Raw genomic sequence first — 19,745 nt, forward strand, 5'->3', positions numbered from 1 at the left:
TTACTTGCCCCCATTCATTACACATTCCTCACCAACTTTCCTACGGGTTGTATTCAACTAAGCCCTACTCAGCATAGACCCATTGAAATTAATGAACCTACGTTATCCAGGTCCATTAGCTTCAACGGGCCTATCCTGAGTAGGACTAGCACGGAATACCAACCTTTGCAATCAAGCATTTCTCCGATAGATCCCTCCCATCAGTGGCCTAATCGTGCCTCAGACTTTTGAGTTTTCCAGTTCATCACTTGAACCATTGTAGCCACCCTCCTCCACTGGCATAATCTAGGCCCACAGCAGTGGGATGCTACCACAAGAATCACAAGTCTTGGGCTGGCTTGAATGTCCCCTCATCATCATTGCCAGAACCCTGGGTGGGAGATGCACATTCTGGATAATTTGGGAGTGGGGTAGGGAAGAAAGTCACAGGACTTTCTGGTGGGACTGAGGGTTGTTTCTTATACTTTAGTCAAGGTGGCAAAAAGCTTATTTTCCATGCACATATGCGCATGTGCACATGCGCACGCAACCACGTTGTTTTATGCTTTAAAAAGCCAGATGTAACTTGATTATTTAAACTGTGAAAGAAAGAAAGAAAGAAAGAAAGAAAGAAAGAAAGAAAGAAAGAAAGAAAGAAAGAAAGAAAGAAAGAAAGGCAATTTCCACAACATCAAAAGTGCAAATAAATGATGAAAAGCCCCACTTCGACATCTACTCCTCGGTCCTGCTCTTTGGAATGGCTTTCATCTCCCCCACACATACACACACATACCAATGTGGAGAAATTCTGGAGGACAGATGTTCAGATCAACCTACGTGAGTTCAGGCGCAAGCATAGTGTGCAGGAAGGCCTTGAAGCCACCACAGTGAACCCAGGAACAGCCCTTCATCTGTTTCAAAACACTACATTAGCATCTGCATTCAAACAATATTTCTTCTTTTTAAAAAATCACAAAACAACAATAACAACAACAACAATAAAAATAGCAATGAGAGCGGCAATAAAAATCAGAGAAACAGAAGGATCCAAATAAACAACCCATTAAAGTGTGCAGGAGAATAAAATTGCCTTCACCTGGCACTGAAAAGTGAGTCAAGAAGGCATTTTAAATTGTTTTTATATTGTTTTAAATTTTAAAATTGTGTTTTAAATTGTTTTTAAAATATGTGTTTTAAATTGTATATTTGTTTTAATGTTTTTGATTGCTGTAAACCGCCCAGAGAGCTTTGGCTATGGGGCGGTATACAAGTGCAATCAATCAATCAATCAATCAATCACCCGAGAGTCCTTGGGGAGGTCATTCCATAACTAGGGTGACACCATCAAAATGGCCCTGATCTTCAGTTACCCCCTGCCTCACCTCTGAAGAAGGAGTGTCTGGAGCATGGCTTCTGACACGGACCTTTATAAACAGGAGGAAATGCGTATAGAAGCTTTATAATAATAATGTACTAAGTGGCTTAAGAGGCATATAATGTTTGATTTGGATTCTGTGTCCTTCCAGCATGCGATTGCAATGGGGTCCTGGTGCGTGGGTGCCTTGTTCCTTTTCAGCAGGATCAGCAGAGTATTTGCAGTCCTTCCATGGAGCATAAGTGGCTACTAGCCATGATGGCTGTGCTCTGCCACCAGAGTCAGAGAAGGTAGGCTTCTGAAAACCAGTTAGTGGAAACCGCAGGAGGGGAGAGTGCTCTTGCGCTTAGGTCCTGCCTGTGGGCTTTCGTTTGTGGCACCTGGTTGGCCACTGTGAGGACAGGATGCTGGGCTAGATGGGCCACTGGCCTGATCCAGCAGGCTCTTCTTATGTTCTCTTTTGGCAGTGCTGGTGTATCCAGAACCCTCTTGGAATGTGCTACTCCACACGGTCGTTATGATGTTAGAAGATTGACAGATGGGTGGTCCTGCCCACCTGGCCCACAGGGGTAGGAGGGAAGATAAACATCTGGGTCACCGGGCCAAAAAAGTTCCCTACCCCTGCTCTAGGAAATGTTTTGGCCGGCATGGCTGAGGCCCCAGCTGAGACCCTACTTTGACTGTGGAATGGTGAGAGAGAAAGGGCCATTGACTGTGTGGCTAGCAAGCAAACCCTGCAGGTCTCATGAAGTCATAGGATTCCTCAGAGGAGCTTTGAACAATGAATTGGATCAGATAACAGCCAGAGCACAAGAGTGCCTGTTTTCAGCTCTGGCTGATTCATCAACTCTGGCTGTTCCTTGACAGAGATAGCCCAGCCACTGTTATCTACACCCTAGCAACTCCCGGGTGTGGCTACCCTTGAAGATAGTTTGGTGCAAACATGCATGGCAAGTGTACTGGGATCATATAACACCTTCTTTTGCAGCTGTTGCACCGGCTGCCTATTTGTCAGGCCCAGGATGTGACTCAGGAACCAGACCAACGGCTGTAGTTAATTCGTGTTTTATTAGGGTAATGTCCAAACAAAGACTGCGTTTTCTCATGAAGCAATACAGGGATACAGGTCCTGCGGCATTGGGAGAAAGTTGACAGAGCAAGGGACTTCTTCCCGCCTGTTCTTTAAGAAGGGGCCAAATGGGCGCGCAATCTTTCGCTCCTCCTTAACTGCCCCTCAGGTACTGCCCGCCTTCCCCCCCTTCTCTCCTGTCTTTTCAGCTGTCTGCGTGTGCGTGGTGAGGGGGGAAGCATCACCCCCTCCTCTTCTGAAGTTTCCGATTCCAGGATGGGGGATAGGGGAGGGGCTGATGGTAAACTGCCTCCCCGCTTTTCGGCTGTGAGCAGCCCTCCCTCTTTCCCCTCTTGCTCTGAGCCTGAAAGAGGGGGAGGCGTGAGAATGTCCAGGGAGGGCTCAGGCTCCCCGTTGCTAAGCGACCTTATCACTGGCAGTTCCTCTGTTTCGTCTTCGCTCCAAAGGGGGGAAGTTCCTCCCCCTTCCCTCTGCCATCCATCCGAATACTCTTCTCCCAACTCTCCGGGATCCAGCTCCCCGGGATTGGGACCCCAGCTCTGCCTTCCGACACCATCCCCCCTCCCAGGCTGTGCCCCCCTCCCCTTGTCTGGCTTGGGACGGTGGGGAAAACGTTGATGGAAAAGTTTTACCAATTCTGGAGCATGCACATCAGCTGCATCTTCCCATGATCTGTCAGCCACCCCATAGCCTTTCCAGTGAATCAAGTACTGCAGCTTGTGGCGTCTGATCCTGGAATCTAAGATCTCCTCAACTTCAAACTCAAGCTGCTCATTTACCAGGAGTGGAGCTCCGGGAGGTTCCTCCGGCCATAACTCACTGGGAGGGGCGGCTTTCGTTAAGAGGGATCGATGGAACACAGGATGTATTTTAAACGTGTCAGGCAGCTTCAGTCGGTACGCCACGGGATTGATTTGAGTTTCTATTTTGAAAGGACCCACCCTCTTGTCTTGTAATTTTCTACATTTGCCCGGCATCTGGAGGAAGCGGGTGGACAGCCATACCTGGTCTCCCGGTTGAAGGGGGGGGCCCTCCTTCCTGTGCAGGTCAGCAACTCGCTTGTACTCCATTTTGGCTTCGTTTAACTGCTGTTTCAGTGTCTGTTGCGCCGCTTGCAATTCCTTAAGGAAGTTCTCAGCTGCCGGTACCAGCATTCCTTCTGAGCTGCTTGGAAAGACTTTAGGATGGAATCCATAATTAGCGAAGAACGGGGTTTGTTGAGTGCTGGAGTGCAGAGAATTGTTGTAGGCGAACTCTGCAAAATGCAAATATGATACCCAGTCAGTCTGTTGATAGGACACATAACTTCGTAAATATCTTTCCAAAACGGCGTTCAAGCGTTCCGTCTGCCCATCTGTCTGGGGGTGATGGGCGGAGGAGAGTTTTAATTCTGTCTGCAACTGTTTCCACATTGCTCTCCAAAATTTGGCTGTGAACTGAGTTCCTCGGTCTGAGACTACGCTGTTTGGCAATCCATGCAGCCGGTAGACTTCTTTTATGAATAACTTGGCCGTTTCTTTAGCCTCTAAGGCCCCTGCACAAGGAAGAAAGTGTGCCATTTTGGTAAGTAGATCCACCACTACTAAGATGGCTGTCATTCCTTGGGACTTGGGTAGATCAGTTATAAAATCCATGGAGAGGTCCTTCCAGGGTTCGTGTGGGACAGGCAACGGTTGTAACAGTCCTGCTGGTGTCCCTGTTTGTGTTTTTGTCCGCAGACAGACAGAGCAGGACTTTACATAACTCTCAATATCCCGACGCATTTTAGGCCACCAGAAGTCCTTGGCCACGTTCTGAATGGTCTTGTAAATCCCAAAGTGTCCCGCTGTGATGGAATCATGACACTGGCGTAGGATTCTGAGCCTTAATTCCCCTTCTGGCACATATCTGGCGGTTTTGAACCATAACAGTCCATTTCTCCAGTGAAAGGTTACTTCTGAGTCTTGACCTTGTCCCGTCTCCTGCTGATATTTTAGCATGTCTGCATCTTCTTGTTGTGCCTTTTTGAGTTCCTCTTCCCATGAAGGCTGGCATACTCCCAACGTTAATTTCTCTGGCGGGATTACGTACTGAGGCTGGTCCTCGGATTCACTTTCTTTGTATTGTGGCTGTCTGGATAAGGCATCCGCTCTCTGGTTTTTGGCTTGGGCATGGTAAGTAATCTGGAAGTTAAACCTAGTGAACAACTGGGACCATCTTATCTGTCTCTGGTTCAGCTTTCTGGCTGTTTGGAGGCTTTCAAGATTCTTGTGGTCGGAGCGCACTTCAATTCGATGAGAGGTCCCCTCTAGGTATTGTCTCCAGTTTTCAAAAGAGTCCTTGATGGCCAGCAGCTCCTTCTCCCAAACTGTGTAGTTCTTCTCTGCAGGCTTTAACTTCCGAGAGAAGTACGCACAGGGGTGCAGCTCCTTCCCTTCTTGGTCTAATTGTAGCAGGACCCCCCCGATGGCAAAATCTGAAGCATCTGCTTCCACTACGAAAGGGCGGTTCGGATTAGCAAAGCGCAGAATGGGCTCAGTAGCAAACCTTCTCTTCAGCTCCTCAAAGGCCTCGGTGGCGTTCTCTGTCCATTGAAACTTCTTCTTCCCCCTTAAACAGTCAGTCAGAGGAGCTGTTAATTTGGAAAACCCTGGAATGAACTTTCTGTAATAATTGGCAAACCCCCAAAACCGTTGTACATCCTTTTTGGTGACAGGTTGGCCCCAGTCCAATATGCAGCTTACTTTCCCTGGGTCCATCTCCACACCTTCCGCTGAGATTCGATATCCAAGGAAGTCTAGAGACTTGAGGTCAAATCCACATTTCTCTAATTTAGCATACAGGTGATTTTCTCTCAGTCTCTTCAACACCGTCTTCACATGCTGGTCGTGGTCTTCCTGGTTCTTTGAGAACACCAGGATATCATCTAAGTAACAGATTACATACGTGTCCAACAAGTCTCTAAACATGTCGTTCATGAATTTTTGAAAAATTCCTGGACTTCCACAAAGCCCGAATGGCATGACCAGGTATTCATACTGTCCGTAAGCGGTCAAGAATCCTGTTTTCCATTCATCTCCCTCCTTCATTCTGATCAGATTGTACGCTCCTCTCAAATCCAACTTCGTGAAGATTTTTGCAGAGCACAGTCGGTCCAGCAACTCTGAGATCAGGGGCAGCGGGTAGCTGTTGGGGATGGTGATCTGGTTCAATGCGCGATAGTCGTTACAGGGTCTGAGTTCCCCCCCCTTCTTTTTCACAAACAATAGTGGCGCTCCAGCAGGGGATTGTGAGGGGCGTATGAATCCTCGCCTCAGGTTTTTATCCAGGAATTCCTTCAGGGCCTCCATCTCATTCTCTGTGAGAGAGTAGATTCTCCCTGATGGGATGCTGGCTCCTGGCACTAGGTCAATCGCACAGTCGTAAGGGCGGTGGGGGGGTAAAGTCTCTGCCTCTTTTTCATCAAACACATCTTTGAATTCTTCATACTTTGGCGGCAGGGTCACTTGCTCGATCTCTTGCACTGCCCCCGCTAAGGTGTTCTTGATTCCTTCAGGTTGACAGTTCTCCTGGCAATACTGTGAGGTGAACCACACCACCGCCTCCTTCCAACTTATTTTGGGTTCATGCTTTGCTAGCCAGGGCATTCCCAGAATCACCTCAAAGTTCGAGAGATCTGACACGTATAGGGAAATGAACTCTTCGTGCCCAGGGATTTGAAGTTTCACTTCCTCCGTGGCTTGTGTCACCCCTCCTGACTTCAGGGGTCTCCCATCGATAGTCTCCACAGCTAGGGGAGTGTCCAGTTTCCACCGGGAAATTCCATGACGCTTGACTAACTTTACATCAATAAAATTTGTGGAGGCTCCACTGTCAATTAAGGCAGTGGAATTAAACACCACTCCTCTGGAAGTTGTAATCCGAATAGGCAAGACCAACACCCCCTTTGAGGGAGGTTGGATCATTGGGGGGCCTTTATACAACGCTGCCCCCAGTCCACCGGCCTGCACGTGGACTAGGTGTTCTAGTTTCCCGACGGCTCGGCTTTCCCCCCTTTCAGTCCACAGTCTCTGGCCACATGGCCCGGCTTTGAACAATAAAAGCATAAACGTTCCCGGCATCGTCTTTCCTTTTCTTCTTCTGACAGTCTTGGCCTAGCCCCTCCCTGTCCCTCAGTTGCATTACCTGCCATCCCTGCAGTGGGAAGGGTCTTGTTGCGGGATGCCGAGGCTGAGTATCTCGGGACCTCCTGCTTCCTTTCCAGGCGCCTTCCTTCCATCCGGTGATCTATCTGTAGGCATAGCCGGATGAGCCCTGGTAGGTCAGCGGGGGGGGGAGGTCCTGGCCAACTCATCCAGGATTTCAGCATTTAATCCACTCCGGTACATAAACATCAGGGCGGCGTCATTGTAACCAGTTTCCTGGGACAGAATTTTAAAAGCGTTAGTGTACTCGGAAACAGTCCCTTTAGCTTGCTTCAGAGCGCCTAGTTGCCGCGCTACTGTTTCAGCCCTTTGCGGGTCTTGAAACATCTTGGTCATCTCCTGTATAAATCCTCTGTACCTTCCTAAGACAGTATCCTTTCTCACGAGATATGGAGTCACCCATTTTGCAGCTTCTCCCTCCAGGAGGCTAATCACGAAAGCTACTTTAGCCCCATCGTCTGGAAATTCCGTGTGCCTGACATCCAGATATAACTCACATTGAGCCACGAAGGTTGCCAACTGATCACTTTGTCCCGTGTATTTTGGGGGCAATCCAATGGGAACCTTTACTACGGCAGCTGGAGGGGCTGTTCGCATCTGGTCTATCGTGGCCTTCAAAGTTTGATTATCCGTCTTCAGCGCCTTGACTGCTGCTAGCAGGGCTTGAACATCCGTCTGCAAATCAGCTACCTTAGTCTTCAAGAGTTCCACTTCTTCCGTCTCAGAAGTGGGGTTCGTCCTCCCCGCTGCTCCCTTTGACATCTTGTCCCAGTCAAGTGAAGAGAGCGTTGAGGGTGATTTAGGTGGCTCTGTCAAGCTGTCAGGCCCAGGATGTGACTCAGGAACCAGACCAATGGCTGTAGTTAATTCGTGTTTTATTAGGGTAATGTCCAAACAAAGACTGCGTTTTCTCATGAAGCAATACAGGAATACAGGTCCTGCGGCATTGGGAGAAAGTTGACAGAGCAAGGGACTTCTTCCCGCCTGTTCTTTAAGAAGGGGCCAAACGGGCGCGCAATCTTTCGCTCCTCCTTAACTGCCCCTCAGGTACTGCCTGCCTTCCCCCCCTTCTCTCCTGTCTTTTCAGCTGTCTGCGTGTGCGCGGTGAGGGGGGAAGCATCACCCCCTCCTCTTCTGAAGTTTCCGATTCCAGGATGGGGGATAGGGGAGGGGCTGATGGTAAACTGTCTCCCCGCTTTTCGGCTGTGAGCAGCCCTCCCTCTTTCCCCTCTTGCTCTGAGCCTGAAAGAGGGGGAGGCGTGAGAATGTCCAGGGAGGGCTCAGGCTCCCCGTTGCTAAGCGACCTTATCACTGGCAGTTCCTCTGTTTCGTCTTCGCTCCAAAGGGGGGAAGTTCCTCCCCCTTCCCTCTGCCATCCATCCGAATACTCTTCTCCCAACTCTCCGGGATCCAGCTCCCCGGGATTGGGACCCCAGCTCTGCCTTCCGACACTATTTGTCATTGAACCCAATTCAAGTTGAAGACTTTCACACATAAAGCCCTAAATTTGCAACACTGCATGACTGGATAATGCTCACTCCCCACCCCATTTCTTTCTGTGCCACCCTCTCTCGCTTTCTCTCTCTGTGCTGGGGGCCGCAGCCGCATGTCCCCTTCCCCTTGCTTTGTAAGGAGTGGAAGAGTGCTGTAGCTTCTGCTGTCAATGTCAGCACCTGCTAGGGATGGAGAGATCTGTCAATTTCAATTCTCTCAGTGTCTCACTTTTCTAAGGTTAAATTCAGTTCTCAACATTTCTGCAGCAATCTGCAATTTTTAAAAAAAATCCTCATGAAAATTCTCCACCATTTTAGTGCGAATTTCTCCAAATAAACACATTTTTGTAGACAGTTTTGACCAAAGTAAGCATTTTTGCAAGCCATTTCTCATCACTTCATGCCTTTTTGCATGTTATTTTCACTCATGTATTCATGTTTATGCAAACTTTCCCCTAATATATGCATTTTTGTAAATGTTGCTTAGTTGGCAAACTGCATCCCAAAATTCTAATAAATGTGAATTTCGAAGGATGGCTGTGTTTCGGTTCTCATATTGTTTCGGAAAGTGCGGATTTGATATATTCTGCTTGAAATGCGAACTGAATCGAAATTTTCACCCATCCCTAGCAACAGCCTTATAGAGCAGAGTGTATCAGTTTTTGTTGGTAATGTGAGCATCGTGGCATATGCCCAACAGTTTGCCATTAAGGGGTATTTTCCTCCACCCCAGGAGATGCAAACTTCAGATTATCCTCTCTAAAACACAGAGATGATTTAACAACGGTAATACTTCCACTTCCTCAAAGTAGTACCCTAGCTGCTCAGCCCTCCCCTTTTCCCTTTTGATCCAGAGATGCATTAGTTGTACTTCCCATGAAAGAAAAGGAGAAACATTCCAGTCATTCAAATGCTGAGAGGAGTTTTGGATTCTTTGTTAAAAGCATCCCATGGCTAAGTGTGCCTGCAGGGGCAGCAATCAGTCCCCTGGAGTGATAATAATACATATTACCTACCACCTTCTCTTCTTCAGAGTGTGATATGGAGTGTGAGCTAATTAACCCTGCCGGGTAGGGGAGTGTTACTAAATAACTCACTGCACGCTCCATTCCAGGAGCTCACTCCCATGCACCCACCCCTGTCTTAAGCAAACTCCAGGTGGGAATTGTTGCAGGGAAGGGATTCCAAGGCTGGATTTTACCTGCAAAGACATAGGCAGAAAACATCCTTAAAGATATGCCCCTGGAAACTGCAGGGGTCGAGGGCAAAACTCTGGGAGCATTTTGGTGTCAGTTATTATCAGGGAATCTAGGGCTCCTTGAATGCAGGACTACAAGGCCCAGTGCTGGAATGTGGCCCAGTGAGCAATCTGGAATTATATTGGCCCAGCTCTTGGAGTCCTCTTCCAGCAAAGAAGGGAACAGAGGCATGCAAAAACCACCCCTTAATGACTGGCAGGCGTTATTGGGGTGGGTGGGAGACAGAAACGTGTTCAGTCCACATTTTAAAGTGAACTGATCTAATTCACTGGCCCCAGACTTGTATGTGGATTGGAACGCAGCTATCAAATGGATTTTGTGCTCCTTCCATTTTTATAATTTGGTTTTGGGCGTAGAAAGCTGTGAACGTTGGGTCCAGGAGAAAGTCGATTTGGTTTGCATTTAAAGCCAAATTTATCAAATCCACGCTTTCTGAAACAATCTGAGAACCGAAATACAGCCATCCTTCAAAATTCACACTTATCCAAATTTTGCAGTGTAGTTCTCCATCCAAATCACTTTTACAGAAATGCATATATTAAGAGAAAGTGTGCATAAAAATGAATATATTAGTGAAAATGGCATACAGAAATGCATTATATTAGGATAAATTGCTTGCAAAAACTGTACATTAGTCAAAACTGCATATAAAATTCTTTTAGTACGAGAAATCACACTAAAATGCTGAAGAATTTTCATGAGGGTTTTTTCTTTTTAAAAAATGCAGATTGCTGAAGAAACGTGGGGAACTGAATTTCAGATTAGAAAAGTGTGAAGCTGAGAGAAGCAACGCTGACAGGTCTTTGCATCCCTAACCCCAGCTGAGATCATCCTGAGGAGTGTGATCCCTTGTGTTACAGAGACCCAAATGCCTAGAAATGCCACGGCCTCGGTGCCTAGAAGTTGGGCATTTATTGCCACCATTCCAATGCTGCGGAACCCTGTTCCAGCAGAGATTCACTTTTGATTTTCAGATGTCCCCAGTTTAATTTTTATTGTTTTTATTAGCCAGTCACTTTGATGATTATCTATATTGTTTTTAATAGTTTTAAAAATGTTTTTAATATTGTACACCCCCTCTGATAGATGTGGTAGTATAGAAATAAAATAGTAAATAAATAAATATTTAACCAAAAGAGATACACTAAAACGTGTATTTTAGAGGGAAATGCATTGAAAGCGTACCAAAAAGTGAATTTTAGGGGAAGAATGCATACTAAATGCATGCTTTAGAGGAAAGTGCATACAATTTTATGCCCATTGTTCATGCAATCTTTTTTTTAAAGAAAAAACAGGATGAAACTGACCTAAAGCTGACAGACAGGGAATAGGTTGATCTGTCCCTAGTATGAAGCACCAGACATGGCTAGTCATATCTCAATGGTAGAGCACATGCGTTGCATGCCCGAGCTCCCAAGTTCAGTCCCCGGATCCCAGTTCAGCCCCTGCATCTGCAGTCCAAAGGTCTCAAGCAGCGGAGTTGGAGAATACCTTTCTTTGCCTGAGATGCTAGAGAGCTGATGTTAGTCAGAGCAGATGGGAAGGGACGGGATGCGCTATTACTTGATTTGAGCAGTTTGATATGATGCATGTTCTGACAGTGGGAGCTTGCCTTGGCACTGTCACTCTTTTCAATTAAAATGATTTGACTCCACACCTGCCTTTTAATTCCATGTAAATCCGTTTTTGAAAATTACTGAAATCTCAATATAGGTGCTATTTTGAGATACTGGAGGAAGAATGAGAGGACTTGCAAGTTGCTGTTGTTGTTTTGTTGTTATTATTATTATTTGATTTATATCCTGCCCTTCTTCCCAGCAGGAGCCCAGGGCAGCAAACAAAAGCACTAAAAACACTTTAAAACATCATAAAAGCAGACTTTTAAAATACATTAAAACAAAACATCTTTAAAAACATTTTTTTAAAAAGTTTTCAAAGCTTCTTTTTAAAAAAAGGTTAAAAACATTTTTTTAAAAAAAGGTTTAAAAACATTTTAAAAAACAATTCCAACACAGACACAGACTGGGATAGGTCTCTACTTAAAAGGCTTGTTGAAAGAGGAAGGTCTTCAGTAGGCGCCAAAAAGATAACAGAGATGCCGCCTGTCTAATATTCAAGGGGAGGGAATTCTACATGTAGTTCCCTGTATCTGCTGTAGTAGGCCATTTCCATTCAACACTTTGGATCTGGAACAACGAGATGAGCGACAGCAAGGCAGTCAGGACTTTGTCTGGGGACTCATGATGGGGAATAGCAAGCCAGCGATCGGGGTGGAGGGGTTGCAAATGAAGAACAAAGACACTTACTCACTTACAAACCTGAGAATGCATAATTAAGCCACATCTCACTGCTGTTTGATCATGAACCAAGTGCAGATAAACCAGGTTTTTTTCTGTCCCTTTAAACTGGGAATAATATGCAGTAATAATGTGCAAATCAACAGGCTAAATAAGAATTTAGGAAAAACCTAACCTCAGAAAAATTCCATAACTGCTTTTGCAACTATATGTCCCAAACTTGCCATGTTCACTTTTCAACAAGGTGGAAATATCCTTGGAAGAAAGGGGAAGTTCCCCTTGCCCCTTTATTTCTCACGTGTGGTCCCCCTCATGAAACGAATGCCCTACAGTCTTGAAATGCCTAACACTTAGGACAGCTGTGGGGAATGTCAGGCCCGTAGGGTTCAATAGGCCCAGCATGGGTCCCAGTTTCGCCTGTGAGACGGTTCCCCAAAACCACGCCAATCTGTCCCCCATCTGACAACATATATGATGTCAGATACGAATGTAGCAATAAAGGAACAACTATGAGCTTAAAGTGGCCTCCTGACTGTTCCTTTGTGATCAGGGCTCCTTGACAACACCAGTCATTGTGCCCTCAGGTGAATGACAGGTGAGAGGTCCCACCCACCTATCAAAGTTGTCCATGGAGGATGGGCAACTGAGGGATCCAGCCTACCAGCCAAATCCAAATCCAGTTCCCTACCCCTGACTTAGGGAAATGGTTGCACTGCTAGGACTATGAGCCCATATATTACGTCAAATGCGAGGAAAGCAGTCATGATTTAGAGCAGGGGTTCCCAAACTCTAGTCTGTGGACCACCAGTGGTCCGCAAACATCATTCAGGTGGTCCACTGCATGTCTGTGGATTTGTGGTTGAAGATGGGAAACAGTCCATCCATCGTAATCAATATTCATATTGATTTTTAATTGTATTTTTCTGGTGTCTTTTATTTCTTAGATTGTATTGTATTGCAGTTTGAATCCTACAGAATTACAATTGTATTAATTGTTGTAGTGGCAGAAAAATAACTAAGTGTTCCACCAAGACCCTCAGCAATTTTCAAGTAGGGGAAAAAGTTTGGGAACCACTGACGTAATGTCCCTGCAGGCCAAATTGGGATGCCTGTTGGACCTGGTTTGGCCTGCGGGGCAGAGGAGGGCTCCCCATGCCTGCTTTTACAAGACACAAGGGGGACAGTTTTGCTTTTGTTTAGGAAATGGTTTTGAAATTGGCTTTTGTGGGTTTTCCTGACTTTAGATTTATTTTTATTATTTATATATATATATATATATATGGGCTTTGTTTGTAAAAATATTAGCTATTGTTTGATGTGCTCAGTTTTTAAGTTGCATGCTGGAGAGCACTGGAAAATGGGCAGGGTAGAGATGGAATGAATCAGTGAATGAAGGACTAAAAAGAAAATATTGCCACATTTCCTAGCCGTGAGTTTGACTGTTGCTTGCTGGCACAACAGAAAAGGCCTGCTCTGTGGTCTCCTGGGAGCCTCGGGGTATCTGTGTTGACACCTAAGACATTCCATCTGCACTTCCATGCTCAATTCTGTGCATGCGCCTCAGTGCATGGAATCGTGTGGGCCTGCTGGACTCCGCTTGTTGCCTGCTAGACAGATGTTGTTCTTTTAATTAAGGGCACTGGTGGTAATAAAATCCCTACAGAGTCCATGAAGGATTCATAGCCTTAAGCTCAGCTCGGGTTTATGTGGGAGTGTGCAATGCAGTCAAGGGGAACTGATGTTAAATCAAGCTGGGAGACATATGGACCCGGTTAAAGACCAGCCCCATTCCTCTCCACCTCACATCATACTTTTGTCTTGTGTTAATTACTCATCTCTCAGCCTTGCAACATATTTCTCCCCCAGCTGCTACCTTTGAGACTGTTTTCACTGGGCCCAGGACTGCAGAGAGAGTGAAAATGGATGGTGCAAGTGGCCACACATTTTCCAGATACATTTGCAGGGATTTGTCATCCAAAGCATCTTTTTTGACCAAAGAACACATTCATACCATGCATCTTGTTTCCTCGTTACATTGTCCCCCCCCCCCAAAAAAAATCATGATATTTTGATTGTAAGCTGCATGGATCCCTGTTTTGTGCCAGAGTCAACTCCATTACCAGCCTGGTAATACCAGGGATGGGGAACCTGTGACCCTCTGGATGTTGTTGGACTCTGACTTCCATCATTTGCCGGCTGTGACTGATGGGAGTTGGAGTTCCAACAGCATCTGGAGGGCCACAGGTCTCCCCATCAATGTTGCAAAGGGCCATGTCCACTGATGGTGCTGTATAAATAGCTATTTCTTTGCAAATATCCACGTGCTACTTTTTATTAAAAGAATCAAATGGTTTACAATTTATTTACTTGTTTATTTTTACCAAAAAAAGCCTCACAATTTAAAAAAAATGACAACACTACTACAATGTGCACAGCAATATCAAAAGAGGCAGGTTAAAATCAGATAAAAATAATAACATGCCAAAAAAATAACAGACCAGTAAAAGCATTAAGTACCAGTTGCCCAACAATAGCCTCTGAGAATAAACAGGCCTTAAGCTATGGCCTAATGCTATGTCAGGGACGAGGTACCTGTGGCTCTCATGATTTTGTTGGACTCCCAGCTCCCCTCAGCCCCAACCAACATGGCCAATGGTCAGGGATGATGGGAACTGGAGTCCAAAAATATCTGGCCACAGTTCCCCATCCTTGCTCTAAATGTGGGTGCCTGACAAACCTGTCTGGGGAGAGTATTCGGTAAACAAGGTGCCTGAACAAGGTGCCACCACTTAAAAGGCCCTGTCCCCATTCTCTAGATCTTTAGTCTCCAACATTTTCAGACCTGGAACCCACCTTGGACATACACATATGTTTGTTTGTTTGTTTTTTACTAGTCTTTAACCATACATTTGCATGGTGGTAGTTCTGCTGTTGGAGTGGTGAAGGTGGTTCTGCTATTGAGATTCACCTTATATCAGGCTGTAACCCAGTACTGCAGATGTGCAGAACCTGTGGCTCTCCAAAATATTGCTGAACTACAAGTCCCACCAGCCCCAGCAAGCACGCCCAATGGGCAGGGATAATGGGGGATGTAGTTCAGCAACATCTGCAAGGCCAAAGTTTCTCCACTTCTGCAGTAGGGGATTTCGGCCCACCATTTAAAGGCCAGTGTTCTAAATGCCTGACCTCTGAAGCTGAGGGCAGCCAGGAGACAAACTTCAAGGCAAATCTCAAATTTAGAGCGGATTCTATGGTGGAAGGCAGTTCCTTTTGTACCTACCCTGGCCCCAAGCCATTTATTAAGTGAGTGGCTTGTCCTAAGGCCACCCTGTAAATATGTGTGGCTGAGGACATCCATGCCCACATCTGATACTATATACTGCTCCACATCAGCTGCATTTCCTGTGCTTTGTGATGGAGGATGGATGCCCCACTGAATGTATTGCAGGTTATGATTTTGAGACAACGTTGTGTGAAGTGGCAGCTTTCCATTATCTGATATTTTATTAGTGCATGCAGGAGTCTCATCAGAATGCTATTCCTGTGCATGAGGAATGACGGTAGCAAACTCTGCGGCACTGTGCCTGGTTATCTGGGAAGGGCACTTAACGTCCATGGTAACCACACTAATAAAAAGAAAAGTGGGATAGAGATGGTTGATCACAGGGGCCTGCCGATTACCAGCTAATTGTGCTTGGTTTGCTCATAGATTGCAGTGTAACTCGGCATTCATTGTAATGTAATGTGCAGAAATCACAGGGTGAGTTTGACCCTGAAATCGCATGCTGATTAGTGGAGCCAGACGCCTCCCTCTGCCCAAGGTGTGGAGCTTTGATTTCTCCAAGCCATGCTATGCTAAGCTTCCAGAGAATATTAGCTCACATTTTTTAAAAAAAGTGTCTGGACTTCATGGACGAGAAGAAAAGCTGTAGATAGGAACGCCTGAACAAATATCCAAAGGCAGAAGGTTGCCTGAAGAAGGTTGCCAGCGGCCAGGAGCTGGGTCTCCAGTGCCCTTCAAAGCTTCCAGTCGCTCTCTACGTCGAGCAAAATTGCAGGTGGGGGAGAAAAAGGACACTCATTTTCAAAGCCTCTGCAGTGAAAAGCCCTGAATGTATGTTACCCACCAGGCGCCTGGTTATCCACATCTTGCCACATGAAGGACCTGTTTACCACTGGTGGCTCCATGTCAGTGGGGCAGTGGAATCTGCTCTAGAGCAGAACGGATTTCCCAGCCCCACTGACACGTAGCAACCAGCCGCCACTGCTTCTTTCCAAGCATCAAATGAACAGCAGACCTCCTCTGTCCATATACCTCCTAGTACTGGTCCCCTAACCACTTGCAGTGTGTGTGTGAGAGAGAGAGAGGCGGGGATGAGTTGAGAACACAGGCAAGTGTTGTCGGAGCGATAAGAAGAGTTTCTGCTACCACATTGGTTCTGTCCTTGTTGGGGCAACTTCTGTGCTTCTACCATTCAGTGACATAAATGATGGAACACAGGAATTCACACCCAACTGAGTAGGGTGGCGATGGTCTGATGCTGATCAGCCCTCTGGCAAGTTCTTTCTGCCTTCTTGTGGCAACCTATGGCCCCTTTGGGTGTGTGTTCCCCTGGTGTTTGCCACATCTGAAGCATGTGATTCCATTCGTTCCTGGGACGATGTTTAAGGGGAACCTAGGAACCGAGGACACTGCCTTATGCTAAGTCACACCACTGGGCCATCTGGCTCAGTGTTGTCTACACTGACTGGCAGCAGCTCTCCAGGGTTTCAGGCAGGGGACATTCCAAGCCCTACCTGGAGATGCCTTTGGGGATTGGACCTGGAACCTCCTGCTTGCAAGGCAGATGGTCTACCACCGGGCTACAGATCTTCCCCAAGCATAGGGAAGAGGGGACCCACCTGTGCACTTACAGCCTGCGGTTTGGCAAATGCAAGCACACCCTTATGCATCTTCGTTAACCAACCTGAAAGACTCACGTGAAGAACAGTCTGCCTTATACTGAGTCATCTGTAGGGATGTTGAATTTATCCCAGTGGATTTTTTTAAATTCCAGTCTCGCTCTTTGATCTTGATGAAAAGCAAATCATTTTGTTGTTGTTACTGGTTCCACCAAAAACACAAGCAATTCTTACACAATATATATATATATGCATATACCCTCTGGATTTCCTAAAGGAACCAGCACATAAACAAATACATACAACTGCATATAATTGTATAAAGATGCTTTTGTATTCATATTTATAAAATTATGCTATAGAAGTATAGTACCGTGTGGGGCTTGACTCTTAAATGTATTGTGCATATAATAATATATGTAAATGTTTACATGTAATTTGTGTATCATTTTATATATAATGAGTCAGACTTAACATCTAAAACCCCGACAATGCATGGGTGGCGTGGACAAGTGAGTGCTTAGTGCAATGGGCAAAGCTTGATCCGGTCAGAACCACCAACTTCTGTGTATAAATCCATTTAGAATGGATTCCTCCTCTATCTCTAGTCAGACCATTGGTGTAACTGGCCCTTCTGGAGAGCCTTTGTACTGGCGACTGAACTTGGGACCTTTTGCATGTGTCATGAGCGCTGTGGAGAAGTGTGGTTGGAGGAGGAGGAGGAGGTGGTCTGGGATCCAGAGGAGGGCCCCGTGGTCTGGGAGTAATGGATGAGGATGCCAAGGTGTCGGTTGATGCGGATGAAGGGGTTGAGTTGTCAGCCAGTCTCCTTGCCCCGCCTCCAGTGGTTGTTCCACTTCCTGGCCAGCCGCCTGTTAATGACCCACCTCCAGCATGGGAGAGGGTACCAGAGGTAGAGCTGGGGAGATGACCTAGCTGAGTTGTCTCCGCTTTTGTCGCCACTGACACACCGGAGAACGTGCAGGCATGAACAGACTGAGCTCATTAACCAGCGTACTTGGTTGCCCAGTCCCGAGCTGAGAGTCAAGTTGTGGCAAGTAGTCATGCCTGCCCCGTCCTTCAAAAGGGGGATTCAGAAGGCATGTCAAGTGTTACGACAGTGTCTTCGCTTGTGTAGCCGTGCCGAGTAGTGCCTTGCTGTGATCTGGTCTATGTTTCAATCACGTGTCATTGACAATAACCACCCCAAGAGTCCCGAGTCTGAATCTTGGTGGGAGTCAGCCAGGACAGTGCGAAACGTATCTGCTCTCCCGCTGAGCTAAAGGGGGGTGGTGGATGGGGGTGGGAGCTGGAACCCACAACCCACAAGGCAGCTTGCTAACTCCACAGCCAGGACTGAGAAGGAAGTGCCCACTCTGTCCTTCTGGGTTGGTGCATGTGTTTATTTACTACAGGGGTGGGGAATGTTTTTGTCTCAGTGGGCCAGCGATGACACCTGGGCAGGGCAAGCTGCTTGTCAATCAACTGGCATCATTATGACATCAGATGATGGGCAGGTGGGTTTTCTTGCCCACCCGTCAAAGCCAGCTATGCAGTGCTTCCCAAGTGCCCAGCAACTACAGGGCAAGGAACTTTGCTGCTCCAGTAGCACCAAGTGGTTTCCATTAAAACTGCTGCTAAAATGGAGGTGGGGGGAGGTCTGTTTTAGCAACTGTTTCAATGAAAACCACTTGTTGATTCTGGAGCAAAGTGCACTCCCCCTGCCCATCCTTGCTCCATCAAAGGAACCACTTTAAGCTTCTGATTGTTCCTTTGTAGCCATGCCAGTAACTGCCTCACCCCTGTCCAGAGGTGTAGTCCTCTGGGGTCATGGAGGGTCATAGACCCTTTACCTTTTGGGGAGCAGGGTCCCAGCCAGGTCTCTATGTATGGACCAATCTGCATGAAAGAGAATTGTGTGAGTCATTGAGAAGAGCCCTTGTCCTTTCATGCTGATTGGAGCCAATCAGGGTGACAGGAGGTGCATCAGCCACCGAGAAGACTCTTCTCAGCAGCCAACACACAACTCCCCCCCACCTTCCATGCTGATTGGATCCTAGGGACGTGTGTGGACTCGCAAGACGACAGGGAGAGCAAGGGAGACAAGGGGGTTTGGCTGTGAGGGGACATGGTGTAACTATCATGAAGAGACCCGGCACTTCTGAATTTGTCACTACATTACTACCCCTGACATCACACCTGCATCAGGTTTGGGGCAGGTGGTGGTGGATTAGGGAAAACAGCTACACTGCTCAAATGGGGAGGCCTGGTGTGCCAAATCTGATCTGTAGACCGGAGGTTCCCCACCTGTGATTTAGTACATTTATAACCTGCCCTTTCTTCCACCACAGAGCTCAGGGCAACCTCTGTGGGGTTCCCAGGCACTGTTCACCCATCCAGACCCAGACCTGCTTATTAGCTTCATTCAGCAAGGTGGCTGCTTGATGTGCCCTTAGACCTTGCCTGGGATTCAGCAAAGGAGAGATCGCAAAATAATGCCATCACCGCCCAGTTGCATATTGCTGCCCATTAGCTACTGGGCCAAGTTCAAGGTTCTGGTTTTGATGTACAAAGCCCTATGCAGTTTGGGAGCAGGATACCTAAAATATTGTCTTACTCCTGATATACCCAGTCGATCACTGCGCTCTGCAGGGAGGGCTTCCTCCAGATACCATCTTATCAGGAGGTCCGTTCCGCACAACATAGGAAATGGATCTTAGTGTAGTGGCACCTACCCTTTGGAATTCCCTTCCCTTAAATATTAGACAGGCGCCATCTCTGTTATCTTTTTGGCGCCTGCTGAAGTGGAGTGCCACAGGGTTCTGTCCTGGGGCCGATACTCTTCAACATTTTTATCAATGACTTAGATGATGGAGTGGAGGGAAGCCTTATGAAGTTTGCAGATGATACAAAACTGGGAGGGATAGCTAACACAATGGAAGACAGGAATAAAATCCAAAGGGACCTGGATAGACTAGAAAATTGGGCTGAAATTAATAAAATGACATTCAATAAAGACAAATGCAGGATTCTGCATTTAGGCCACAAAAACAAAATGCACGGGTACAGGATGGGAAATACCCAGCTTAGCAGTAGTGCGTGTGAGAAGGACCTTGGAATTGTAGTGGATCGCAAGTTGAACATGACCCAGCAGTGTGATGTTGCG

At 46.7% G+C, this 19,745-nt stretch overlaps 1 protein-coding gene across 9 annotated transcripts in view; it reads left to right on the forward strand.

Moving 5' to 3' along the window:
• Positions 1 to 19,745, forward strand: part of PLXNA4 (plexin A4) — a 748,486-nt gene that overhangs the window by 596,769 nt on the left and 131,972 nt on the right. The window contains exon 12 of one of the 9 annotated variants that reach the window (XM_061638098.1): positions 10,108 to 10,331. The exons of the other annotated variants lie outside the window; for them this stretch is intronic. Within the exon in view, the coding sequence (XP_061494082.1) occupies positions 10,108 to 10,155 (48 nt within the window). The 3' untranslated portion in view covers positions 10,156 to 10,331. Of the gene's footprint in view, positions 1 to 10,107; positions 10,332 to 19,745 lie in introns of those variants that run through there. 9 annotated transcript variants of the gene reach the window in all.

Source organism: Rhineura floridana, chromosome 8, assembly GCF_030035675.1.
Source record: "Rhineura floridana isolate rRhiFlo1 chromosome 8, rRhiFlo1.hap2, whole genome shotgun sequence".
Lineage (NCBI taxonomy): Eukaryota > Metazoa > Chordata > Lepidosauria > Squamata > Rhineuridae > Rhineura > Rhineura floridana.